We start from the raw sequence: 25,946 nt of genomic DNA on the forward strand, positions 1-25,946 counted from the left end.
TAATAAAATTTAAGGGAATTAGATTTTTCCATCTAAATAAGTTATCTACATGTCTTATATCATCTCCCACTAGATATAACTTTACTGGGATAAGAGACTTATACCTCCACTGTCTCACTCTCTTTATCTCCCAAACAAATATAAAATAACTTATCTCGTCTTTTTATCCATATCCTACCTACTATATCCCTTCGAACAAACATGCCGTAATTTTATTTAGATATTTAATAGTGTGAACAAAATAAAGTATATAATAGTAACTGGGTTCATTTTCCCTTATCATACTGTAACTTTATTCTTACAATAGATTCAATTCAATAATCGATTCATTTGGATTCCTGATTCAATTACTCTTTCTGTTTTTCTAATTGTGAATTTTGAAAAGGGAAAATTGCACCGATAATAATTAAAATTTAGGGGAATTTACATGGGAATTCAAAATTTAAAATTTATCTACAAATTTGTCAGAAACAATTATTATTATGTAAAGTCCAATATTACTTGGCAGTTAAAGATTTTCATTGCCATTTCACCCACTAAGGGCTTGTTTGGTTTAGCTGTTGTTAATTATTGTTTGCGATTACTGTTGCTGTTTGCTGTTTTGTTATTTGCTGTTTGATTATTAGTATTTGGTAAAATTATAATCAACAGTTGCTGTTATTATATAAAACTAGTCAAAAACTCGTGCGATGCACGAGATATGAAACTTTTATATAATTTAGATAAATAAATTGACATATTTACTTTTAAATAATTTTATATCATCCTATGAACAAAATTTATATTATGTATATTTGAAATTAATATATATTTTTTATTGATAATTCAAATTAAATTAAATTAATTTTGAAAATAATTGATTAATTTTTTTTATAGAATTTTAATTAAAGGTGAATGATTTATTTATTTTTATAAAATTCAATGATTTATACTTTTTAATAATTTTAATATATTTTTATATTTTTATATAATTGGAATTCTGTAAAACAATGATAATAAAATAGGAGATTAATTAAAAAAAAGATTAGAATATAATGAAAAATAAAAAATTGAATTAAACTACAATTAAAATTAAATATTATATCTAGGGTACAAAAGAATTACAATCCATATTAAACAAAAATTGAATTAAACTACAATTAAAATTAAATATTATATCTACAATACAAAAGAATTACAATATGTCTCTAACTTCAATGAACAACTATTGTGTGAAACTTTATATCTATTTGTATCAAAATGCATAAAAATAAAAAATATATAATCCATATCAGTTAGATAAACTCAAACTAAAAAAATGAATGGATTTCAACAGGTTTCGAATTAGAAAAATTAATCTAACTTCAGTTAAAGCTAACAATTGAGTTTATATAAAGCCGAAAATCTAAATTTTAGTTAGAGTTAACAATCGAAACGATAACACCTAGCAACATATACTTAAAAAAGAATGCAAATATACAAAATCTTTATTTTAGTCATTTTGAAAAAAAAATAAAATAAAAAAGAAAACATGGATAAGGTAGGGAGAGGTATGGGACTTGGGTAACGACAGAAATGGAATTTCATCTCTGAAAGATGAAACTATAACATCTATTATTTAATAAAAATAAAGCAACACAATTGAGAACAAACATAATTACAATATATGAAAAAAAATCGAATAATTACCTTGAGAAACATAATAATTTCTTGTAATTTTTGACACATTTGTGTTTCCCGATTATAGTTGTCCATGCATCTTCTATTTCTATCGGATTTCTTCAATTGGAGATATCGGTTTTGGAAAAAAAAAAGACATATAAAAAAGAAAACATGGATAAGATAGCAAGAGATATAGAACCTGGGTAACGACAGAAATAGATCTGAAAGATGAAACTATAACAACTATTGTTTAATAAAAATAAAACAACAACACAATTGAGAAGAAAATAACTACAACATATGAAAAAATCGAATAATTAGCTTCAAAAATATAATACTATCTATCATGGCAAATGAATATAATGGTGGAATACTATCTATCATGCTTTATATAGAAGTTTATTTGTGATTTTTGGATTTCCTTTGCTTTGTGTTTTTTCATCTTCCTGTAACTCTTACTGTCTTTTATTATTTTAATTAATAGGATAATAATTGTTTAATATATTATAAATATAAATTTGTTATTTTTAATTAATTAAATCTTTTTTATTTTGATTTTAGACTACGTTGACAACTCATCAAAAAAGCTTCTAAAACACTTCTCCTCATTTCTCTCTGCTTCCGCTATTATATATAGTATAGATGATGAATATAGACCTATTTCAAATCAATAAATCAATATATAAATCTAATTCTAAAATTAATAAATAAATAATTTAAATTACGTTTATATTTTATTCATAAACACTCACCAATTGAATAATGAATCTATCTTTTTTTTTTTTTTGCAGAAACATTAATCATTCTCAATCCAAAATTGGGTGGCCAAAACATCTTATTAGAGTGCTCAAATCCAATACAATAAAAAAAAATAAAAAAAATGAAATAGAACAATAATGCTTGTGATGGACAGAATGCATTATAAAAAAGTAGTGTTTTGCTGCTAATTCAAAAAGCAGCTAATTCCTTATTCAACAGTAATCAGCAGCTGTTTTGAATATTTAACCAAACAGTTTATATCTTCTTTTTCAACCAAAACAGCAAACAGCAGATAAAGAATTTGACATTTCTAAGATCAACATTCATATTTTTGATATATTACTAATTAAATTATCAATATTGGTCAAACAATAAATGTTATTATATTTGTGAATTTCATGTAAAAAACCCTACAGTTTAGGGTTTATTTCGGACTTGTTTAGTTTAGTTGTTGTTTGTGGTTGTAACTGTTTAATTATTAGTGTTTGGTAAAATATATGTTGATTGTTGTTGTTAGTATTTAAAATATATAATATGGACATGTTTTAATTATTAACAAATAAATTATAAAATAAAAAATGTATTACACTAATTAACAAAAATAACCTAAATTAAAATAAATTTTTTATTGAACGTAACAAACTTTGTTCTTTCATTAATTATATTATAGAAATAGAAATAATCTTATAAAAGAAACATATTTTGTGGAAATAAGAAGAATAATTTTGTCAATAACGAATAATTACAAATAATTGTTCATTAAAACCTCCAAAAAGGAGTTTTTCGTGAAAAACTCCAAAGCATGTCATTTCTAGAGAAAATGATAAACGTTACGGTTATATAAACCTAACAAAAGCGCTATATTTTCTGCGGTTTGGAGTGAAACACTAAACTCTCATCTTAAAAGCTGAAACAAACACCCCCTTCGTATAAATCATTCAATTTTATTTTATTTTAATAAAATTATTAAATTTTTTTAATATGAATAAAGTCATTTTAGTCATTTTCATAAAAAAATAATATTACCGTGATATAACAACTATCTTTAAGTAGTATGACTTTTTTTTTATGTATGGCATGATAACAATAAAAATAAAATCACAGAAATAGTGACGTAGTAATTATTTATGAATTTGCTGCAATGACTTTATTAAAAAAAAAATCAAATTTACTTGAAATTTTTTAAATTTAGTGATCTTTTGAAACTTATCCCAAAATACGATGACAATGTCTAAATTCTGGATAAATAGTCTAACCCTAACCCTAACCCTAATTCTACTGTAATTCTAATTGAACTAGATAAGAGATAGAAATAAATAAAGGATAAGAATGGAGAAGTATAAACAATGTATAATTCTAATAGATTGTATAAACAATGTAAAAACACATAGACCACATCGAACTCCCATTTCACTCCCTCATCTGTTCTAAAAAAAATCATTTACCACTGTTAATTACTAAATTATACAATTCATACTGTAATAAATTAATAATTGAAAAATTGATTTGTTATATATTATAATAACTAGTTTTTGGCCCGTGCGATGCACGGATTCATCTTAATATATAAATATTAATAAAAATACTTTGCTATTATCTATCACTAAGTTTGGAAATGGAGAAACGAGGAGATTTTTGGAGATAAAACTGTTTTTATGACAAACTTAGCTGATTTCTTCTTGAAAAAACTTTTCTCTATTATCGATAGTTTCAAAGGAGAGTCCCTTGCCAGAGCCTCTCAGTGTTGTGATGTCCATCTCGTGGGATGGAGCAGGCCAAGAGAGGGGGTTGTGAAGCTGAATACTGATGGTTCCTGCCTCAGTAACGGTAACATTGCGGCTGGAGGTGTGTTTAGAGATGCAGGGGGCGCCTGGCTTTCTGGGTTCTCCCAGAATTTAGGGTTGGGTTCTTCCTTTTCTGCGGAGCTCTGGGCTATTCTTACTGGAATCAATCTTGCTAAAAGGCTGGGTGTTAAGAGGCTCTCTGTGGAGTCTGATAATTTGAAAGCAATCAAAATGATTTCTAAGAATCATTCTATGGGTCTTAACAGTCGCAACCTCATCAAAGCTATTAAAAGGCTTTGCTCCTCCTTTGAGTTCGTAGAGTTCAGACACATTTTTAGAGAGCAGAATCGTGTTGCTGATCGCTTGGCGGCGGCGGGCCATGAAAGGACGTTAGGCGTTACTACCCTTCCTGTTTCTCCTAGTTTCATCTCTCCTCTTCTCTTAGAAGATAGGATTGGGGTTAGCTTCCATAGGCTAATTCCTGGGTAGTTTGTTGTTGTTCGTTTTTCTTTTCCTTTTCTACAAAAAAATAAATAAAAATACAATCTAATAATTACAATTAATGACATAAATGTGTTATATAAATTAAATATTATTATTTGATTTTCACATTTACTTTAAATAATATTTTTATAGATAAATATAATAATAAAATAAAAACTAATATATCATATATTATATTATATTTTTTATCAGTAAAAAAGGAGGAAGTGACACATCAGTTCCATCGTTACTGTTTTATATTATATATAGATAGATATGTAGAGAATTAGAGAGATTTTAGGGACTAATTTAAATTCTGTAGTACTCTTAGATATATGGGATAAAATAATCTTTTTATAGATAAATATACATAATAAAATTAAAATTAATATATTAAATTTTTTATCACTAAAAAAGAAGGAAGTGACACCTCAGTTCCATCGTTACTGTTTTATATTATATATAGATATAGATATGTAGAGAATTAGAGAGATTTTAGGGATTAATTTAAATTCTGTAGAACTCTTAGATATAGTAAGGATACAATAATATTTTTATAGATAAATATATATAATAAAATTAAAATTAGTATATTAAATTTTTTATCACTAAAAAAAGAGGAAGTGACACCTCAGTTCCATCGTTACTGTTTTATATTATATATAGATGTGTAGAGAATTAGAGAGATTTTAGGGATTAATTTAAATTCTGTAGAACTCTTAGATATAGTACGGATACAATAATCTTTTTATAGATAAATATATATAATAAAATTAAAATTAATATATTAAATTTTTTATCACTAAAAAAAGGAGGAAGTGACACATCAGTTCCATCGTTACTGTTTTATATTATATATAGATAGATTCTGTAGAACTCTCAGACATAGTACGGATACAATAATCTTTTTATAGATATATATATATATAATAAAATTAAAATTAGTATATTAAATTTTTTATCACTAAAAAAAGGAGGAAGTGACACCTCAGTTCCATCGTTACTGTTTTATATTATATATATAGATGTGTAGAGAATTAGAGAGATTTTAGGGATTAATTTAAATTCTGTAGAACTCTTAGATATAGTACGGATACAATAATCTTTTTATAGATAAATATATATAATAAAATTAAAATTAATATATTAAATTTTTTATCACTAAAAAAGGAGGAAGTGACACCTCAGTTCCATCGTTACTGTTTTATATTATATATAGATAGATGTGTAGAGAATTAGAGAGATTTTAGGGATTAATTTAAATTCTGTAGAACTCTTAGATATAGTACGGATACAATAATATTTTTATAGATAAATATATATAATAAAATTAAAATTAATATATTAAATTTTTTATCACTAAAAAAGGAGGAAGTGACACCTCAGTTCCATCGTTCCTTTTTTATATTATATATAGATAGATGTGTAGAGAATTAGAGAGATTTTAGGGATTAATTTAAATTCTGTAGAACTCTTAGATATAGTATGGATAAAATAATCCTTTTTATAGATAAATATAATAATAGAATTAAAATTAATATATTATATATTATATTATATTTTTTATCAGTAAAAAAGGAGGAAGTTACACCTCAGTTCTATCGTTACTGTTTTATATTATATATAGATGTGTAGAGAATTAGAGAGATTTTAGGGATTAATTTAAATTCTGTAGAACTCTTAGATATAGTACGGATAAAATAATCTTTTTATAGATAAATATATATAATAAAATTAAAATTAATATATTAAATTTTTTATCACTAAAAAAAGAGGAAGTGACACCTCAGTTCCATCGTTACTGTTTTATATTATATATAGATTTAACGGTTTAATAGAACCGCAAAAAAAAAAAAAATTCACTAATCAGAAAATTAAAAACTTGAAAAGGCTATTAATAATTTAATATTATTAATCGCCTGGTTGTTGTTATAACTTGTAAATCTAATTAAACTTCATTTCGTATGGTTCATTTAATTCGATAATTTTGTCACAAAACAAAACCAACCGAAATTGCCAAAATATTATATAAACTATGGCCGAAATCGAATTAAATAGACTACAAGTCCGAACCGAAAAATCAAAATTCATCGATTTTGTCGGTTATTTCGGCCCTGTTCAATTTTGAACACCCCTAGCCACAACCATGTTGGAAAGATTTTACTTTTTATGCGTAACATGTTAGCTACATGAAAATAACGTGATAGCAAAAAAAAACATTTTTTGACTGCCAAGTAACCATTTCAAGCAGTTGAATTAAGGAAATAAAAAAGGAAAACAACGCAGTTGTCACGTTACTATTCTGGTGAGTTTTTTTTATCTGAAATGACCGGAACATCATTATTAACCAGGTTTTGAATCCATATAATTAGAATTAGATGAAGAGATAGAAAGGAAGAGATAGAGAATAGAAAAGAGAATATAAGAAGAATTTATTGATAATTTTCATAGATAGATATGCCTTATATCTTCCATGACCTTGTATGTTGTTAGTACAGCCGAGGTTAGCAACAACTGCTAAAAACCAAAATAGCAGCTAACATAATTCTCTACCACCGATGGCATAATAGTAAAAAGACCAGTAACAGAATTACTCCTTCAACTTTCTACGTCTCACATATGTGACAATACGCCATTGTTTCGCACATTCTTGTCCCCTAGAAGGGTAAAAATATAGGTATTGCTTGCTGATAGTACTCCCATCCTTCCGCATGGAGTTGACAGTTGAGAATCCAATCCATAAGATCAACAATTGTTTAAAGTAGAGTTCCTATGATAACATATTGAGTATTGAGGACCTTTTGAGGTTGAATGACCCATTCTTCATCAAATACAGAGGACAGTGTAGTAGACACAGTAGAAATGGGACTTACTTGCTTTTTGATTAAGGAAACATGGAACACATGAATTCTGCAAGCAGGCGAAAGCTGGCACTTATAAACGACTTTCCTAATCCTTTTAATCATAGGGTATGCACCATATGCTTAACCGATAATTTCAGGGAATAGTGGATAGCAATAATGACCTATCGATAAGGTTGGAGCTTCAAGAAAATCATGTTTGCCACTTAAAACTCTCGTGCTGACCATTTTTTTTATTAGTAGTTTGATTCATATAATTCTGTGTTGAGACCATACAATCTTTTAAATAGGAACTAATTTGCTCTCTAGCTTGTAGGAAGTCTTTTATTGAAGCCACTTGAGAAGCAGTTGAGGTCAGAGTAGGAAGTTGAGGTACCTGACCTTATACGGCTTGATAGGGACTCATTTTAAGAGAACTGTGAAAACTAGTGTTATACAGTATTCTACGAGACTTAAAGATTCCATCCATTCCTTAGGGGTAATAAAACACATGCTACAGAGATAATTCTACAAGCATTGATTGAGCCTCTTCGATTGGCCATCTGCTTGAGGGTGGTAGGTGTTGCTAAACTACAGTTTTGTTCCAAGTAATTTCACCGACTCCTTCCAGAAAGTACCTGTAAAAATCATGTCCTTGTCTAAAACTATAGACCTTGGCATGCCATGAAGTCTAAAAATCTTGTCCACGAATGCCTTGGCAACACTTGAAGCATTGAATGGATGGACTAGTGGAATGAAGTGTTCCTAGTTTAGGGCACCTGTCAACCACAACTAAAATAGCATCATGTCCCTTAGACCCATGAAATTTCTCTATAAAGTCCATGTCTATGTCATACCATGCTTGTTGGTATGGGCAAGGTGTGTAAAACTTTTTGCAGGTTTGGCATCGGTGAAATTGAAGATAATACAAGCTGCCTTTCTCAAAACCATAAACACAAGCATGGAGGGTGGTCCATCAGACAATGCATAGAAACAAGGGCAAGGATCCGGTGGGGGACAAAAGGATGAATAGATGGGTGATGAACTCGACACGAGACAACATATGGACTTGGACTTCGACATTGGCACGAAGTTCATACAAATGATCGCTCCCTAGACATTCTAGCCATTTCCAATGCTGAAACTCAGTCCATGATCCATAGATTGTTTGAGGGGCAAGGACGAGCAAATGAGCAATATAACAACTTCAACTATTTTTCCCAAATATATTACCAAGACAATGACTACCAGTGGCCGCCTCCACCGCCTTGTCCAATATTTTGAGAGAGTCTCTTCTCTTTTTTATATCCATTTATTTTATGTACTTTTTGAATTAGTACTTTTTCGTTCGTGTGTTTACTTTATGTTAGTTTTTATTTGGTGTATAATGAATTAAAGTTTTTAAGTGAGGAAACATACATAGTGTTTTTATTATTATTGGTTTTAATTTATTCTTGATAATTTAGTTTTAACTTCAAGTTCACAAGTGAGCTAGTTTGTAAATTGATTTCTAAAACGAAAAGAAAAATTTGAACCTTTAAGTGGAAAAATCAACATACAACATAAACCGATAATATCATGAGATTTTGAGTCGGAATAATAATTAGATTTGACACACTACATAGTAAAGACGTGCATAATAAAGACTCCACATGATGTGTTACATTCCCACATGTTGTGTGGAATGGTAAAAGGGAAATAAAATGTTTCTCTGCGTTTCACATGGCGTGTGGAAAATGTCACACACCATGTGATGAATTTTTTTTTATCAATAGTAAATAGCGACACCCGTCGCTGTTAACCGTTAGACTTCATAGCAACGCGGGTGCCTAATGTGCGTCATGTCGGAGAAAATGGGTTTTAACTTCATTAAGGGATTAGGAGAGATCTTTACCTAAATCCTTATAATGCTCTTGACTTCATCACCTCATAGACTATGTTCTTTATCGTTGAAAAAAAACTGAACTGAACTGAACTAAATGTTACTGAACTGAATGAATGCTACTGAATACTGAACTGAATGCTACTGAATTTAACTTAACTGAACTTAACAATAACAATGATATTAGACTTTAAAATAATTTTAATGATAATATTAGATATTAATAAGCTTATAATAATAATAATAATAATAATAATAATAATAATGATGATGATGGTTCTAATAATAATAATAATAATAACAATAATAAATAAATATATTATTAGAGGTAAAACTAAATTGAATATCAAATAAAGGTGCCTTCTATGCTTACTTTGTCAAAAACAAAGTAAGCATAGCCTAACCCTCAAATAAAAGTTCGGTTCGATAAAAGTCTATGAAATTTAATAAAAATGAGTCTAATTTTAACTAAAAATACAAATTATATACAAATACAAATTTTTATATAATTTAAAACCTATAAAATTAAATACAAATTTCTATATGAATATAAATTTCCATTCAAAATAAAGATGATTAAAAATAATTAAAATGTAGTTAAGAAATTTAATAAATAATAATAATAAATTATATATAAATAATAAAATTATAATAAATAATAATAAATTAGCAAAAAAAAAAAATAATAATAAATTAGCGAACGTTGGGCGCCGGCCATTTCCCATTTATTCTTTGCTGATGACAGCTACCTATTCTTCAGAGCTACTAGAGTGGAAGCTGATGCGATGAGGACGTGTCTCCGTCAATATGAAGAGGCGTCTCGGCAAAAAATAAACTTTGACAAGAGCTCAATCTCGTTCAGCAAGAACTGTAGCCAGCAAGTGCGGAGTGTCCTGAGCTCTCTCTTTGGTATATCGCTTGTTTCTACACCCAGAAAGTACCTTGGCTTGCCCTCTCTGGTGGGTCGAAATAAAACACAGGTATTCAGCTATATCAGAGACAAAGTGGTGGCCCGGATGAGAGGCTGGAAGGCTAAATTCCTATCGAGAGCCGGCAAAGAGGTACTGATTAAATCTGTTGTTCAGGCATTGCCATCATATGCTATGAGTTTATTTCTCTTGCCTGTTAGCTTATGTGATGACCTGGAGAAAATTATGAACTCCTTTTGGTGGGGCTCGGGCGGCTCTACTGGTACTGGTGTGCATTGGAAATCATGGGACAAGTTGTGTACCCCGAAGGAAGCCGATGGTATGGGCTTTAGGAAGCTTCGTTTGTTTAACATAGCTCTTTTGGCTAAACAGGGATGGCGGATCCTGACATCGCCAGACTCGCTAGTGGCGCGGGTACTAAAGGCGCGATACTTCCCAAAGAATTCCTTGTTAGAAGCCGAATGTGGGTCAGATTCGAGTTATATGTGGCGGAGTATGATGGAGGCGCTGCCGCTTATCCGATCGTCCGCCCGACGAGTGGTGGGGGATAGTGTGGACATAAATATGTGGGATGATCCGTGGCTTGATGATCCTATCAACCCGTATATGGTTAGTGGAAAATTTGAAGGGCTGGCGTCGGATTCGGTCAGTTTGCTGCGGATCCCGGGGCGCAGTGTGTGGGATGCTGAACTAGTTCGTGGTATCTTCTGTGAGAGAGATTCAGAACTGATACTCCGTACTCCTCTTAGCTTTCGTCCTAACTCGGACTCGTGGTGCTGGTCGGCGGACCCAAAAGGGCAATTCAGTGTGAGGAGTGGATATCAAAAGCTGCTGGCCGCCTCCCCTAACAGTACTTCTGATCATACTGCAACAAACTGGAAAGTAGTTTGGTCGCTGGATGTCGCCCCGAAGATCCGCAACTTCATCTGGAGAGCCCTGTCAGGGTGCCTACCGACCCTCTTTGCCCTTCGCTCGTGCCATATCCCTGTCGATGATGCGTGTCCTATTTGCTCGGGGGAGGAGGAATCTACTTTCCACGTACTTGTTGGGTGTCCAGTGGCACAACGGCTTTGGCTGTTAACGCCTACAGGTAACTTGGCTCCTCAATTCATGACTTTTCTGGAATTCTGGCATAATGTCTCATCCAATCAGCCCCAGGGAGTTGCTGGTCTGTGTGCAGTAATCTGCTGGACCCTTTGGTCGAACCGGAATGATAAGGTTTGGAACGGAATGACTGTGCCGATTTCAAATCTCTATAACTCCGCTGTTTCTGCATTTACCGGCTGGTCAGAAGCGAGGAAGCGGAATAAGGGGGAAGGGACGGCTCATAACCAATCGACGACAAGTTGGTCCGTGCCGCCAAGGGGCTGGGTGAAGGTAAATGTTGACGGGGCACTATTCCGCCAGAGCAATAATGCCGGGTTCGGCTTTGTGGCACGGAATGATGCTGGTTGCTTTCTCGCAGCAGGGAATGGTGAGTTAAATTGCCCACTGGAACCGTTCCTGATAGAGGCACTGTCGTGCCGTGAAGCATTGTCGTGGATAAAAGCTAAAGCGTGGCAAGGTGTCGTGATAGAGACTGACTTGCAACTGCTGGTTTACTCAGTGAAAAAAAAACCAGCAAACAGTTCAGCTTTTGATCTCCGTTATTGAGGATTGTCGGTCACTTGCTCGTGACATTGGGAATTGTGTGTTCAATTTTGTCCGTAGATCAGCGAATCACGTTGCTGATGATTTAGCTAGAGCCACGATGTCTATGTCTGGTCGGGGGGTTTGGCTTTTAAGTCCGCCTCCGTTTCTGTGTAACGCTCTTACTTTAGACTCTTAATAATACTCGCATTTGTCAAAAAAAAATTAGCTAATGTTGAATTGAACAGATTGGTAATAATAAACTAGAATAATTGTTACTGAAATTAAAATTAAGTGCTCTCGACTTCTTCACCTAAACCCTAGATCATTTCTTGCGCTCCACTTGAAGCTGGACTTGGTTGCAGTGTTGATTGGTGACTTGAAGCTCGACTCGATTATGGAGTTTATGGGTGACTTGAAGCTCGACTTGGTTGCAATGTTGATCGGTTTCTGCATTTGCGGCGTTGATCGGTCTTGATTGTTCTCCTTTAAACGATTTAGGGTCACATCTCCTACCTTCGAGGTAAGTCACATGCATTGTCCTTCAACTTGAAGCCTCTAGAACTGCTATTACGTACATATGCTTTTGTTGTTTTCATTTTCCTACCCTTTCCTTTTCTCCAACTGATTTTGGTATTTGATTATGTTCATCTCCTGCTTTTGAGGTTATACTTGAATTGGAAAATGGTTTAAACCCATTTGCTTTCTATATTATTGAATTTATCCTCTTAAGTTGAAAAAGTCGATCGGAATGAAAAGTCAGAATCTATAAATCAGCGACTCTATAATTGTTCTATTATTGTGATATATTTTTCCAGTTTGTGGCCTTTGAGTAGATTCAAGCATGAGTAACTAGTAGTCATAACAACAATTTATTGAGCAACGTACCAGTTAAAAACAATTTCATGAAATAGAGATGTGGTCAAGCATGATTTCTCAAATTGAGGGTTGTAAAAATGAATAACACTAGCTTTAAAAAATGAAGAGCACAATAGCATATCAGTATGAGAAGTTAACTTTAACTTTAGTTAATAAGTTAGGCCCTGTTCTTTTTTATTGAAATTAAGTAAACTGAATGCTACTGAACTGAACCGAAATTACTGATACTGAAATTAAATGACAAAGAACAAGGCCTTAATTATTTATGAAGATTAGTTAGGATTAACTAGAGTAGAGGTCAAGTTTGTTAACTATAGTTTGTTTTACAACTTTGACAACTACTTGTAACTGTTTTTACATTGTTCATTAGCTCAGCTCTATATAATCATAATGAGCTTTAAGTTGTAATTATGGCTTACACATTCAGATTCAGTTTATAGATGATACATTCTTTCATTCTCTCATTCTGTTATGGTATGAGATCAACAAACAGTTTGTGTCCTTCAATAAACTTTTGTCCTTAATATTTTCAACTTGACACAATTTTCGACAAAGATAATTATAGGTTAATTGCGTGGATTGTCAATGAAGTTTGAAGCTAGTCACAAAAATATCACTGAACTTCATTTTGTTTCAATAAAGTTATTGAAATTTTCTTTTTTATTTTAATTAAGTCATCACTAAATATTAAATTCCTTGGGAACCTCCAGAGGTTTTCTGTGAGGCTGCTATGCTTTTACGATCCAGAATTCCTTCGATGCGATCATGGAACTCAGGGAAGTAATATTTGCGATTGACCTTGGTTGGGAGAAGGGGTGGTGGAAGCTCGCAGCTACTTTCTTTACCGGGAACAAAGTAACTAGACTGAAAGGCTTGGTTGCAGACGCTCGACCAACAGCAACAGGGATGGGGGAGGTACAGACTAGGTTTACTGGGGACCAAGCGAGGAGTCCTTGTTGGACAAGTTGGATCCATGATGTAATGCGCTTGCTCAAATATCGGATTTCTTCCTCCCCCGGTCTTGCTGTATAAACTAGAAACTTCCGAGACTCCTAAAGTGGTGGATTGGTTCCCCCCTCTTTCTCTCTTCTTCTATGTCGGACTCTCTCTTTGTTTTGAATTATACTTTGTTTCGAATTATAGGAAAAACCTAATGGATCACAGCTTTGATTAAGCTTGCTTGAAAGAAAGCTCAATCTTCCTGATCAATAGCTCTAGATCTTTGAAACAATTTTTTTCCATATTGGTATGGTACCCTTTCTTTATAGAAAGAGCATTTAGCTTCCTTCTAAGGTTTCCGGTTTTCCGCATCTAGGACAGGGCAGCTTAGTCCACACTTGGAATGCTATAATTCACAGTCAAAGACGGACCGAAGCGAGTAAACTACCTCCTAGGATTGAGATAGATAAGAGACTGGCCCATCACTCCAGCAGATCAGGATTTTCAGTCTAAAAAGGGCTAAAACAGGTTTAAACGAAACCATACAAGCGGGTCTAGAAGGGACACGCAGTATGGGTGAAGGAACGATGTGTAAATTATGGAAAAATCTACGGAGGTTCCCTGGTTGATTAAACAGGATTGGCTTGCATGTTTAAGACACATGGACTCCATGTAGATTCTAGTCTCTCATATCTATCGTGCAGGTAAAATAGCAACTGACGCCTTTACAAGGTTCGGTGTATCGGCTGCTTCCATTACTTCGTGGCCCTCTGCACCAACATTTTGTAACTCTTTTATTTTCAATTACTACGGTGATCCTGAGCAGTTTTGCTTTAGATAGTTTCATTCTTTCTTTCTTTGTAAACTCCCCAATTTCTCTTTCGTGATGTGGGGGTGCGAACCTAGTTGGCATGTTCCACTCCCGCTCCTGCTAGCCTTCCACTTTTATTAAAAAAAAGAAATAATACATTTTACCAATAAAAAGAGAGATATAAATCATTCCTAGTTCCACGTGGGCATCCTACTCAACAAATAAGGATGTCATTTGTCATTTTAATCCTTGTATTTCAGTTTTTTACACATTTAGCCCATGTACTTGGCACAATTTGTCTTTTGATCCCTCTACATTGAATTTGACACATTTAACTCGTGTGTAGATTCCGAAGTACACATCAGCATACAATTGAAGAATATAATTTGATCACAATGATTGAGATATACTATTAACAAAACTATATCTTAACAGTCAAATTTTATGAAAAATTGAAGTAGAGAGGTTATATGTGTTAAAATTTTATTTAAGCATATGAAGTAAAAGGAAAATCTGTCAACTAATTTAGTTATATTAAAATAAAGTACTTCTAAAAATGTATCAAGCTATTTACTATAATAGGTTGAATTTATATTTTACAGCACAGTGAAAAGACTGCTTATATACTTGTATTAAGCTATAAACTAAAATAGATTACCAAAGATAATCTACAATTATTGTAAAAATATGATCTAGAATGAGTTCGTTGGGGTAAAAAGTGTGAACAAGGAGCTACCTTAAGGGATGAGAATGAGGAATGAATAAATTAAATCTCACATCTAAAACGGAGAAAGTGTGACTTTGACTTACTAATACATGTAAACACGTTTTAAAACCGTGAAACCTAAGGTGTTGGATTTGAGCCAAAACAGACAATATCCAGATGATATTAGACCAGACTCTTACAATTACTCTGTTTCTGCAATGACCTCCAACTTTAGGTTAAGGCGTTTTTCAGACTTTTTCGCTTTGTTTCTTTTGGAGGCTGTAGAACTGAAAGGATTAGGAGGTATTTGCAAATTTTCCCCTTCTCCTTCCAAGATTTGAATCACCGTTTTCATGGACGGTCGATTTACTGGGTCCCATTGAATGCACCATAATCCCGCAACTGCAAGCTTTTTCGCAATTTTAGCATCTCCCTCTTCCCCTATTTTCAACCTTAGATCATCTCCTTCTTCCAACAAATTATATACCCATTCAGGAAAGTATACTTGTTCACCAGTCTCCTCTTTTTCATCAACAATAATCTTTCTTCCCCCGACCATTTCCAAAACCAACATCCCAAAACTATAAACATCCGACTTGAAGGATACGTTCCCAAAATTTCTAGAGAACACTTCAGGTGCCATGTACCCAATAGTTCCTTTGGCGGTTGTCATAGACACAATACTTTGATCCTTGTCACACAACTTAGCCAAACCAAAATCCGAAACTTTTGGATTGAAATCATGATCAAGCAAGATGTTCTGTGGTTTTATGTCGAAGTGGAGAATTCTTTGATCACACCCTTGATGAAGATATTCAATCCCCTTAGCTACGGCTTGAATTATGTTTTGAAGTCTTGTCCAACCAAGGAAACACTCTTGTGTATCAGCTGAGGAAATGAATTTTTGTAGTGAACCATTTGGCAAATACTCGTAAACTAAAGCTCGTCTAAACCCTTCGGCGCAATATCCGATAAGGCGAACCACATTGACATGATGAATTCTGCCTATTGTTCCAACTTCATTGACAAATTCCTCACCATTTCCCTTTGAGTTATTGAGTACCTTAACAGCAACAAGAATTTCATGAGATAGCTTTCCCCTATACACAGTTCCATAAGCTCCTTGGCCTAATTCATCCTTGAATTGGTTCGTAATCCTCTTAATATGAGCATAAGAAAATCTTGTAGGCTTGAAAGACTTGTAATCATCTAAAAACTTTTCAAATTTTGACTGATATTCTATCTCCGATTTGCTGTACCGATACATCCGATGGAATAGGATTACTGCTCCCACAAGAAGAATAGAACCCAACGTTATGCCTATTGCTATGAACTTGGTTAATGAGGCTGCAAAGGAGTTCAAATTTATTTCTTACCGATTTCAATATAAAATTAGGGTTAATTACATATAGAAGCCCTATGGTTTTATTGTAAATTTACAGATGGTACCTATAGTTTTTTTTTTATAAACGTAATACAGTTATCAAAATTAAGGCAACTCCTGTAATATTACAGGTAATTTCAGAAAAAAAGTTGATTTTTTTTTACTTTTCTCTCTCCATCTTCATTTTCTTCCTCCTCATTTCTTCTTCTTCTCCCCCTCCCCCCTCCTCCTTTCTTATCTTCTTCCTCTTCTTTCTTCTTTTTTTTTTAATTCTAGAATTCCAAAACTTCTGGAAAACGTTTGGAATTTGCAGACTTAAATTTTTTCGAATTTCAGAATTAAAAAAATTAAGAATAGAAAAAAGAAGAGTAAAAAAAAAATTCATTCTTCCCAAAATACCCTTTGACACGTCACTCACTTAACCGTTTTCATACTGTTGATTTGATTTTGGTAACGGTGCAGAGTTACGTTTGTAAAAAAAAAAATATTATAGATACCTATCTGCAAATCAGCGAAACCACGTGCCATCTAAGTGTAATTAACCCATAAAATGATGTAGTAAGACAATACAAAAAAAAAAATTGATAGTATAACAGTATAAAACCTGGTTTTCCATAGCATTCAGTTTGAGATTGTTTTGTGTTACTTCGTAATCTACAGTACTCGCCTTTTGCTTGGCAAGATCTACAATCCGGATTGGACCAGGTCAAATTCACAAGTTTGTCTTGAGAGAGGAGATATTTTTCTGGAATTATTGAAATGTCATGCATCTTGATGCAAGAGTACAAATGCTTGTAATAGACAATATAGTGGTTTGAGGCAACGGCGTATACTTTGAAATGAAGATCGCCAAGGCAGGGGATCTCAAAGTATGAAAATCCATCTGTTTCATTTTCTTTTGATTTTGACGACGAACAATTAAGTAACGTGTAATTACTTTGCCTTTCTGGATCTTTGAACTGGAACGGAGAAAGAGAGAAATTAAAATTTATAAGCCTTTTGGGAACGCAATCTTCTGAATCAAAAGCAGAAATGAGTTGAGAAGAGTAGTCAATAGTTTTGATGGTGAGTTTATAAGAAGGCGTCAATTGAAGAATAGTGTCATTGTTTCGGGTGCAGGAAAGCTCGAACCAATGTTGAGGATAGCCGCAGTGGTCTGGTTGCTTCCCTTTTATCCCGAATGGAAATCGGACAGGTGGTCCGTTTTCCCCGCATTTTGAGGAGTATTTACACTGGTCTAAGTCTAGTCCATTAACATGATTGAAAATACAGAAGAAGAATGCATAAATGTGGATGAAGAAAAGCCTCAACATACTCAAAGAAAAGCCTGAAAATAGGTATATATGTTTTTAATCAACTTACAAGCATGTTTGTAGTTAGTTAGATATAAAGTATTGGTTTAAGATGTGGAAAATATGTCCGCCAACAAAAATTGACTAAGTTCACAAAGAATAATCTTACTGCTTAGAGCCAATAATTAAGCACCTGGTTTCAACGCTCACGTCTAGTTACTGAAAATAATAATCAAGCATCTTATATTTATTTTTTATTTCTTCCGTTGCTTATTTGTATCTATATTCAGTAAGATAGAAAACATTTTAGATATTTTATTAATTTATATGCGTCAGACTTAGTTGTTAGTATTTTAATATTTTTTTTTTGTAACTGTGTTAGTAACATATCAAATATCTTTGACGACAATTGATGTTTGGACTCTCTGATTTCACAATTAAATAACAGTCAAACCGGCATTTCTAAATTTTAGATAATAGAGAGATAAAATTGATTTTATTTAAAAAAGTTATGAGATAATTTTCTACCATTTTATACGTTAGATGTAATATGCACTTTTTTGGAAACCTTGAAGTCTAATATGACGTTGTCCCATAAATTAACAAATCACTAATATTTAATACTAATACATCTATATGAACTAGTCAAATAATAATAATAATAATAATACATCTATCTGAACTAGTCAAATAATAATAATAATAATACATTTATCTGAATTAGTCAAATAATAATAATAATAATAATAATAATGATGTCTGAAATTGATCTAACTTGCCAAAGTTAGAAGTAAAATTGCTCTTGGTTACCAACGTTAGGGATAAAATTGTACTATTTTAAACATTAGGAATAAAATTGCTAACGTGAACATTAGATTATTTTTGCATCTTATCCTTTAAAATAATATTCTAAACCGTGCAACCGAGGTAACACATCTAGTGTAATACTAATGCTTTTTGATCAGTAAATAGTGATATTTTTCTAGTAAAAAAAGGAGGTTGATCTAAACCTGTACTGTTAGACTTTTATTCTTTTTAAAAAAATTGATCATTAAATTCTGAAAAAGAAAAACCAAAGTTTGATATGTAGTTGTTCATACACACTTGTGCTCTCTCTTTCTCTAGATCTATCCTTACATACATGGATACGCAAAAGCTCCTCTTCAGCTGCTTTCTTTTCCTCCTCTTCAAAATCTGCATTGCTAATGAATATTCCTGTGCTCCTTCTTCATGTGGAAATATTCACAACATTAGTTACCCTTTCCGATTAAAAACCGATCCACAAGGCTGCGGAATTGATACTTATGAGCTATCTTGTGAAAACAATTCCACAGTCCTATATTTCAACGATCAAGTAACAAAATTAAATGTGAAAGCCATCAACTACGACAATTACACGATCCGAGTGGCGGATCCTGGCATTGATGAAGATGATTGTTCCTCCCTTCCTCGTTTTGTAATTTCTCATTTTGAGAGACGTAGCTATGCCAATGGTTTCTTGAATAGAGAAAATGGATATGGGCGCACTATTACAGAGACAATTAGTTTCATAAAGTGTCTGAATCCGGTGAATTCTTCAAGTTACTTGGAAATCATGAATCCATGTATCAATGGACTACTAAATTCCTCTAATTCGAAATCTACAATAATGTATAATTATGTTCTTCGTGGGCTATTTAACGCATATGATGACTTGAGAGAGAATTGCAGCATAGAAATGACATCTATGTTGCCGACAAATGGTTCTTATGCAGATTCCATGGAGAAGTTCGTTGAAATTCATAGGGAGATGGCGTTTGGATTTCAGCTTACCTGGTATAACTTCTACTGTGACAGATTAAATTGTTCACAAGGATGCTACCTCGACACAAGCCAAGCCAATAAAATTAGATGCGTAAAAAGCTCCAAAGTCGGTATGTTTTCCTTAGATTTTCTGTTTTTGTTTTTTTCTTAATGATTTATTTCTCTTACATACTCGTTGACTAATATATCCTACCAATTAAAAAAAGAATAAATAATATTTAATAGGAAATGATTGAACTTAAGTATATAAGTATACAAATGACATGAATTGATTAGTTCGGATGTATTGTTTTAAGATTATTATAAAATTTTACTTCAAAAAATAGTTTTGAATCTAGTTAGATTTAACTTAGAGACAATTTCTCATATATATCATAACTTATATTTGATAACTACAAGAAAAATCAGCATCCCAATAAAAATTACGCCTCTGATATCCTAAATCTTGTCATGATCACGATACTAATGGAATTGAATGGATCCATTTGCGTCGATGATATGTTGTGTCTTAGATATCCTTGACATAATGTTAAGAGTTATGTGTCTTATTTGCGACCAAGTTGTAGTTTGTGAATTCCGTCTAAAATTTGATCAACATCGCCGACCCATTTTTGTCGAAGTTCCTACAATGTCACCAGCCTTTTTCTATTGGTGTTTACTAATAACAGACAAAATAAATGAACCGATCCCACTATATCAACCGAATTCTCATGCACACGTGGACCAATTAGCTGGTTTCCTGCCACAGGAAGACACTTGCATAACCGAATCTGACCATCTAGACATACCATCCAAATAAGACTTCCAACCAATGAAGATAATCCACCATCCTTAGGCCCTACAATAACAATGAGAACATTTACAGTTATATAAGGCCACACCTAAACTTTAACGAGTCTCTAATGCTTCTCTCATACACACACTCCCTCTCTACATTACCAAATTTCTCTCTTTAAACCCTCGCTAACTTGGGCATCATAATGTAGTGATTGTTGTCCGACCCTACTTCGACCTTCTTTGGTTTTGCAAATCTAATAATCTAATATCAATCAAAATCCAATTTTATATTTTCAATTTGGTGTGGTGAGTGTGGATTGAATACAACCGCCATGGCTCACTCAAACTCCCCTCACGAAAATACCAGCATCCAAACCCGCTGCACCATCTACTGAACCAACCACACTGAAGTTATTAAGCGCTGGCTTAAAACAACCATTATTGATGTAGGTATTATGCCTGAAACACTGAAGTTATTAATAACATCTCTCCACTTTGTACCTATATACTAGAAGAGTCCATGTCGTACGGTTTCAAGTACTCTTCCCTTAAAGACGTGATGGGAGATCCAACCGTACATGTGAAGGACATTCAACAATCCTTGGAGACCACGATAATCACTAATGACCTCATCTGCACATTGTTTCCCACCACACTGAAGGAGGTAGCAGCATACTGGTATGCGCAACTTTCTACATGGTTTATCCGAAACTTCAATCAGATGGCCATAGAGTTCGCCCAACATTTATAACTTTGCTACTGGAGCATAAAACTATGCATGACCCAAATTATTTGGTTTAGGACCAAACACCAACTCCTAAAGGGTGGATTGAAAGGTTCCATAAAACTTCCATTCAATTCAGACACCTCAACATGACGTTGCGGTGGATGCAATAGCTAACTATTGAAGTAATAAATTATCAAAGGAACTTGCCACACGTTGGCCTCGATCATTTCCGAATCTCATGCGACAGACTAGGGGATTTCATCAAATGGAATGGCCATCGGTTAAACTCCCTACTAAAAGACAAACATCTGGAAGATCTTCCATCCACGACAGATCGAGAGAGGGACCGAAAACGCATGAAAGAACATCTCGAATACGAGATATGCTCCTTAAATGCCCCCCTAAAAGGATTTCATGTATTTGGTAGAGCAAACATGAAAAAACTATGAGTTTCTGCCAAAACTCAAGCATTCCAAACTCTGAAACTTACTGCGAGTTCCACTAAAGCGAAAGGTATGACACCGAAGACTGTAGACAATTGGCCATGGAACTCGATAAAATGGTAGAGAATGAATTGCTAGATCGATTTCTCAAGAAATCGCAACATTGTCCACCCAAAGGCAAAACCCGCCCTTAACTAGGGAATGACCCACAAAGTAGTAATTCATATTCTTGCGGGAGGACCTTTGAATTTTCAACTACCGAAATAAATGAGATATTCTGAAGGGAAAAACCTCCATTCCAATATGTAGGAACAATTCAATTTTCATGAGTTGAGAAACACCCGCCATGCACACTTGGACACCTTGGTCATTGAAATATATCGAACACTTCAAGGTATATAACAAGTCAATACAAAAAAAAAAAAAAAAGAGAAGAAAAAAAAGGCTGTGATCACTCGAGAATATTCTGGTAGAGGTCATTATGAAATTGATGATATTTTGGGTTGTGGTATGATAGAGAACATGTTAATACAGGAGAAATTATGCAAGATAACACCGGGCCTAAAGAATTAAGGGTCTATATGCGAAGGAAGAAAAAGAAATAGCTAGCTGGCAAATTAGTTATTCCTAGGGGCATTATGGGAAAAGTAGTTATACCTAGGGATGTGAGCTGGAAAGCGTACTGTTATATAGGGTATTTTGTGAATGAGTGAGGTAGGCAGTTTTGTGATTCTCTTCTGCTGTAAGTAGGGCTCTCTTTGAGAGAGGGAAGGATTCCTTCCTGGTTTGGTGTCTATTTCATTCCTTCCAATCGGATTAATAAAGCTTTCTCACTTTTCTATTCTATTCTCTATTGCTGCTGTTATATTGTTTACTTTTAGAATTGTTTCTATCAATTGGCGTCGTCTGTGGGAAATTCTTTTCCGTTGCCGACAATGGGGAATGATCCTCCGATTCAGACCAGACAACAAACGAAGAAAGATTTACAGACTCGGGTTGAGGAGCAAGAAGAAGACATGAACGGGATGAAGCTTACTGTTGGGGCTATTCAACAATCCGTTATTGACCTACGGAAGTTCATGGAGATGGTGGTTGCAAAGGTCGATCAAATGGATGCCCGTAATAAAAAATATTTCGATAAACGACCAGAAGAAGAAGCATCGGGTACTCACCTGGATCAGACCTCTGGCCAAGATGGAGTTCGTTCGATGGAGCCTGGCCGGGTTCAGCACTCTGTGCGTTTTGGTCAGCCCTCTGTTCCTCCCCTTAATTCTTACTTTCGCCCAAATCACTTTGAAGGAGGAGCGCTTGTTTTGCCAAAGGTGAAATTACCGGTGTTTTCCGGTCCCGATCCGAGAGAGTGGGTCACCAAAGCTGAAATGTATTTCGATGTTCATCAGACCCAAGCTCACATGAAGGTTACTCTGGCTCGAATGTGTATGACAGGGGCTGCTGTCAATTGGTTTTCTCGTGTTCTTCGCGACGAACCTGGAATATCTTGGGAGAAATTCAAGGCCAAGCTCATTTCTCGATTCTCAGTTGGCCGATGTCAAAACGTCTACGAAGAATTACGGGTAATGTTTCAAACTGGTTCTGTCGACGAATATATTGAGGAATTTGAGATGCTTACTGCCTTTATTCCAAATTATGATGATGAATGGTTAGTGGGTTTTTTTGTTGGGGGATTGAAGGAAAATATTAGAGGATGGGTGCGTTTCTTTAAACCACAATCATGTGAGTCGGTAATGGAATTGGCTAGGAATGCAGAATTGTCGTTTCTCCCTCCTGGTTCTCGATCGATAGTGAAAGAGCAAAGCACACACGTGGGGGCAGCAAACGTAAGTTCTTATAACTGGTGTCAAAACCCTAATAGGGCAGCGGGTCAACCCATACCCAAACTTTTAGATACGGGTCAAACAAAAATTTTACCTATTGAGGCCGCTCCTTTGCGATCACTACCAGCCCAAACCGCTCCTCTGAATCGCAACAGGGGAACCAGACATCTCTCTCTGAAGGAACTTGAGGAACGAAAGCGGAAGGGGCTTTGCTTCAAATGCGCGCTCCCTTATAACCCGCAACACAGATGCGCAGTTGGTGAACTACGTTTAACATTCGGAGAGAATGATCTTTGCTATGAGGATGATGAACCACCAAGCAACGAAATAGGGGCTGAAGAGAAAGTCGAATTACAGGAGGATGGTGAATGTCACTCCATTGAAGGTCCACATATGAGCAACAACTCTTCTCCTCCACCTCGCACTCTGAAATTGCAAGGGGAACTTTGTGGCATCCCAATTGTTTTGCTTGTAGACTCAGGAGCCACCCATAACTTTATCTCCGGGAAATTAGTCCGATCTTTGGGCTTAGAAGTTGATGTTATTCCAACTGTTAGGATCAAATTGGGTGATGGATATCGTGTATCAGTTGAGCAAAAATGTCCCCAAATTAATCTTCAATTTGGAGAATTCACATCAAAATTAGAGGCATTGGTTTTCGATTTGGGCCCTATGGATATGGTGCTCGGTATGGCTTGGTTGCGCACCTTGGGAGATGTGGTTCATAATTGGGACAAGAAATGGATGCGATTTCAGGTTTCAGGGCAGACTGTCGAATTACAAGGAATTTCTGGCTCTCAACCAGAATTATTGGCTCTCCATCATTGGCTCGATGGGGATAATTATCAGTTCATGCGAGGCACATCCTCTGAGTTACAATCCACCAACGAATATCTAAGCCAAGATCAGAATGCACAATTGAACAGCTTGTTGCAGTCGTTTTCTGCTGTCTTTGAACCCCTAACTGGTCTGCCTCCTCGTCGCTCGCATGACCATGCCATTAACCTGTTACCAGGACATGATGCAGTGAGTGTTAGGCCTTATAGATATCCCCACATTCAGAAAGAGGAGATTCAAAGGCAAATTGAAGACATGCTACACATGGGAATTATCTGTCACAGTCAAAGCGCGTTCTCAAGCCCCGTTCTCTTGGTGAGAAAGAAGGATAACTCGTGGCGTCTATGTATCGACTATAGAGCTTTGAATAAAAGGTTACAGTGGCTGATAAGTTTCCTATTCCAGTGGTTGATGAGCTGTTGGATGAACTCAATGGGGCTAAGTACTTTTCTAAGCTCGATCTACAGTCTGGCTTTCATCAGATTCGTATGAGAGAGGGCGATGAGCCAAAGACTGCTTTCCGTACTCATGAGGGGCACTATGAGTTTTTAGTAATGCCATTTGGCCTCACTAATGCTCCCTCGACCTTTCAGAGTATGATGAATGCTCTTTTCCACCCTTATTTGCGTCGGATGGTGCTAGTATTTTTCGACGATATATTGGTGTACAGTGATTCTTGGGACACCCATCTCCAACATCTGACTTTGGTCCTTCAAATTTTGCTGGACAATCAGTTCCAAGTTAATCAGAAAAAGTGTTCTTTTGACTGCACCACTATCGATTACTTGGGTCATCGCATTTCAGAACATGGTGTATCGGTTGATCCTTCCAAGGTCGTTGCAGTTCAAAGCTGGCCAGTTCCTCAAAACGTTAAGGGAGTCAGAGGTTTTCTCGGGTTGAGCGGCTACTACCGCAAATTTGTATCAGGGTATGGGAAAATTGCTAAGCCTTTGACTGAGTTAACAAAAAAAAATAATTTTTCTTGGAATCAACAGGCAGAAGAAGCTTTTACAACCTTGAAACAACTGTTAAGTTCAACTCCTCTTCTTGCTCTACCAAATTTTGAGAAACAATTTTGTATTGAATGTGATGCTTCAGGTTGTGGTTTGGGGGCTCTTTTAATGCAGGAAGGACGTCCTATTGCTTATTTTAGTAAAACACTTTCTGCTAATAATTTAGCTAAGTCTGCCTATGAAAAGGAGTTGATGGCATTAGCTCTTGCCATTCAACATTGGCGTCCTTATGTATTGGGGAAGAAATTTTTGGTATATTCAGACCAGAAAAGCCTCAGACACCTCCTTCAACAACGCATTACTACTATGGATCAACAAAATTGGCTTGCCAAGCTTATGGGGTACACTTTTGAAGTTCATTACAAGCCAGGCAAAACTAATGGGGCTGCTGATTCTCTCTCCAGGCAGCATGAGTCTGCTTATTTCCATTCTATGATTTCCTCCCCATGTTGGGTTGACGGGGAGAAATTAATCGAGGAAGCCCGCACTGATCCGCATCTTATTGCTTTAAGGGAAATGTTGCTAGCCGATCCTTCTTCACGGCCTGGTTTCG

At 34.6% G+C, this 25,946-nt stretch overlaps 2 protein-coding genes across 3 annotated transcripts in view; one reads left to right on the plus strand and one right to left on the minus strand.

Moving 5' to 3' along the window:
* Nucleotides 1–15,151: 15,151 nt before the first annotated feature.
* LOC136224733 (rust resistance kinase Lr10-like) lies at nucleotides 15,152–18,018 on the minus strand. Of its 2 annotated transcripts, none has more exons than XM_066013145.1 (2): nucleotides 17,271–18,018; nucleotides 15,152–16,566 (listed from the first exon to the last, which is right to left on the minus strand). In XM_066013145.1, exons 1-2 carry the CDS (start codon nucleotides 17,977–17,979, stop codon nucleotides 15,485–15,487), a joined length of 1,791 nt encoding a protein of 596 aa, XP_065869217.1. In that variant the 5' UTR covers nucleotides 17,980–18,018; the 3' UTR covers nucleotides 15,152–15,484. The 2 variants fall into 2 exon arrangements, with proteins under 2 accessions (XP_065869217.1, XP_065869216.1); XM_066013144.1 differs by having other exon boundaries at nucleotides 15,153–16,629.
* Nucleotides 18,019–19,062: 1,044 nt separating this feature from the next.
* Nucleotides 19,063–25,946, plus strand: part of LOC136224732 (LEAF RUST 10 DISEASE-RESISTANCE LOCUS RECEPTOR-LIKE PROTEIN KINASE-like 2.8) — a 29,872-nt gene continuing 22,988 nt past the window's right edge. Inside the window, exon 1 of the mRNA XM_066013143.1 lies at nucleotides 19,063–19,871. Within this exon, the coding sequence (XP_065869215.1) occupies nucleotides 19,100–19,871 (772 nt within the window). The 5' untranslated portion in view covers nucleotides 19,063–19,099. The remainder of the gene's footprint in view (nucleotides 19,872–25,946) is intronic.

The sequence above is a fragment of the Euphorbia lathyris genome, chromosome 3 (assembly GCF_963576675.1).
Source record: "Euphorbia lathyris chromosome 3, ddEupLath1.1, whole genome shotgun sequence".
NCBI lineage: Eukaryota > Viridiplantae > Streptophyta > Magnoliopsida > Malpighiales > Euphorbiaceae > Euphorbia > Euphorbia lathyris.

Excerpts from the sequence above, each read along its gene's own strand:
- LOC136224733 (XM_066013144.1), bottom strand. The coding sequence starts at position 17,979 with ATGTTGAGGCTTTTCTTCATCCACATTTATGCATTCTTCTTCTGTATT. Across the intron at positions 16,630-17,270 it reads TGAATGCTATGGAAAACCAG|CCTCATTAACCAAGTTCATA; the intron begins GTTTTATACTGT and ends ACTCCTTTGCAG.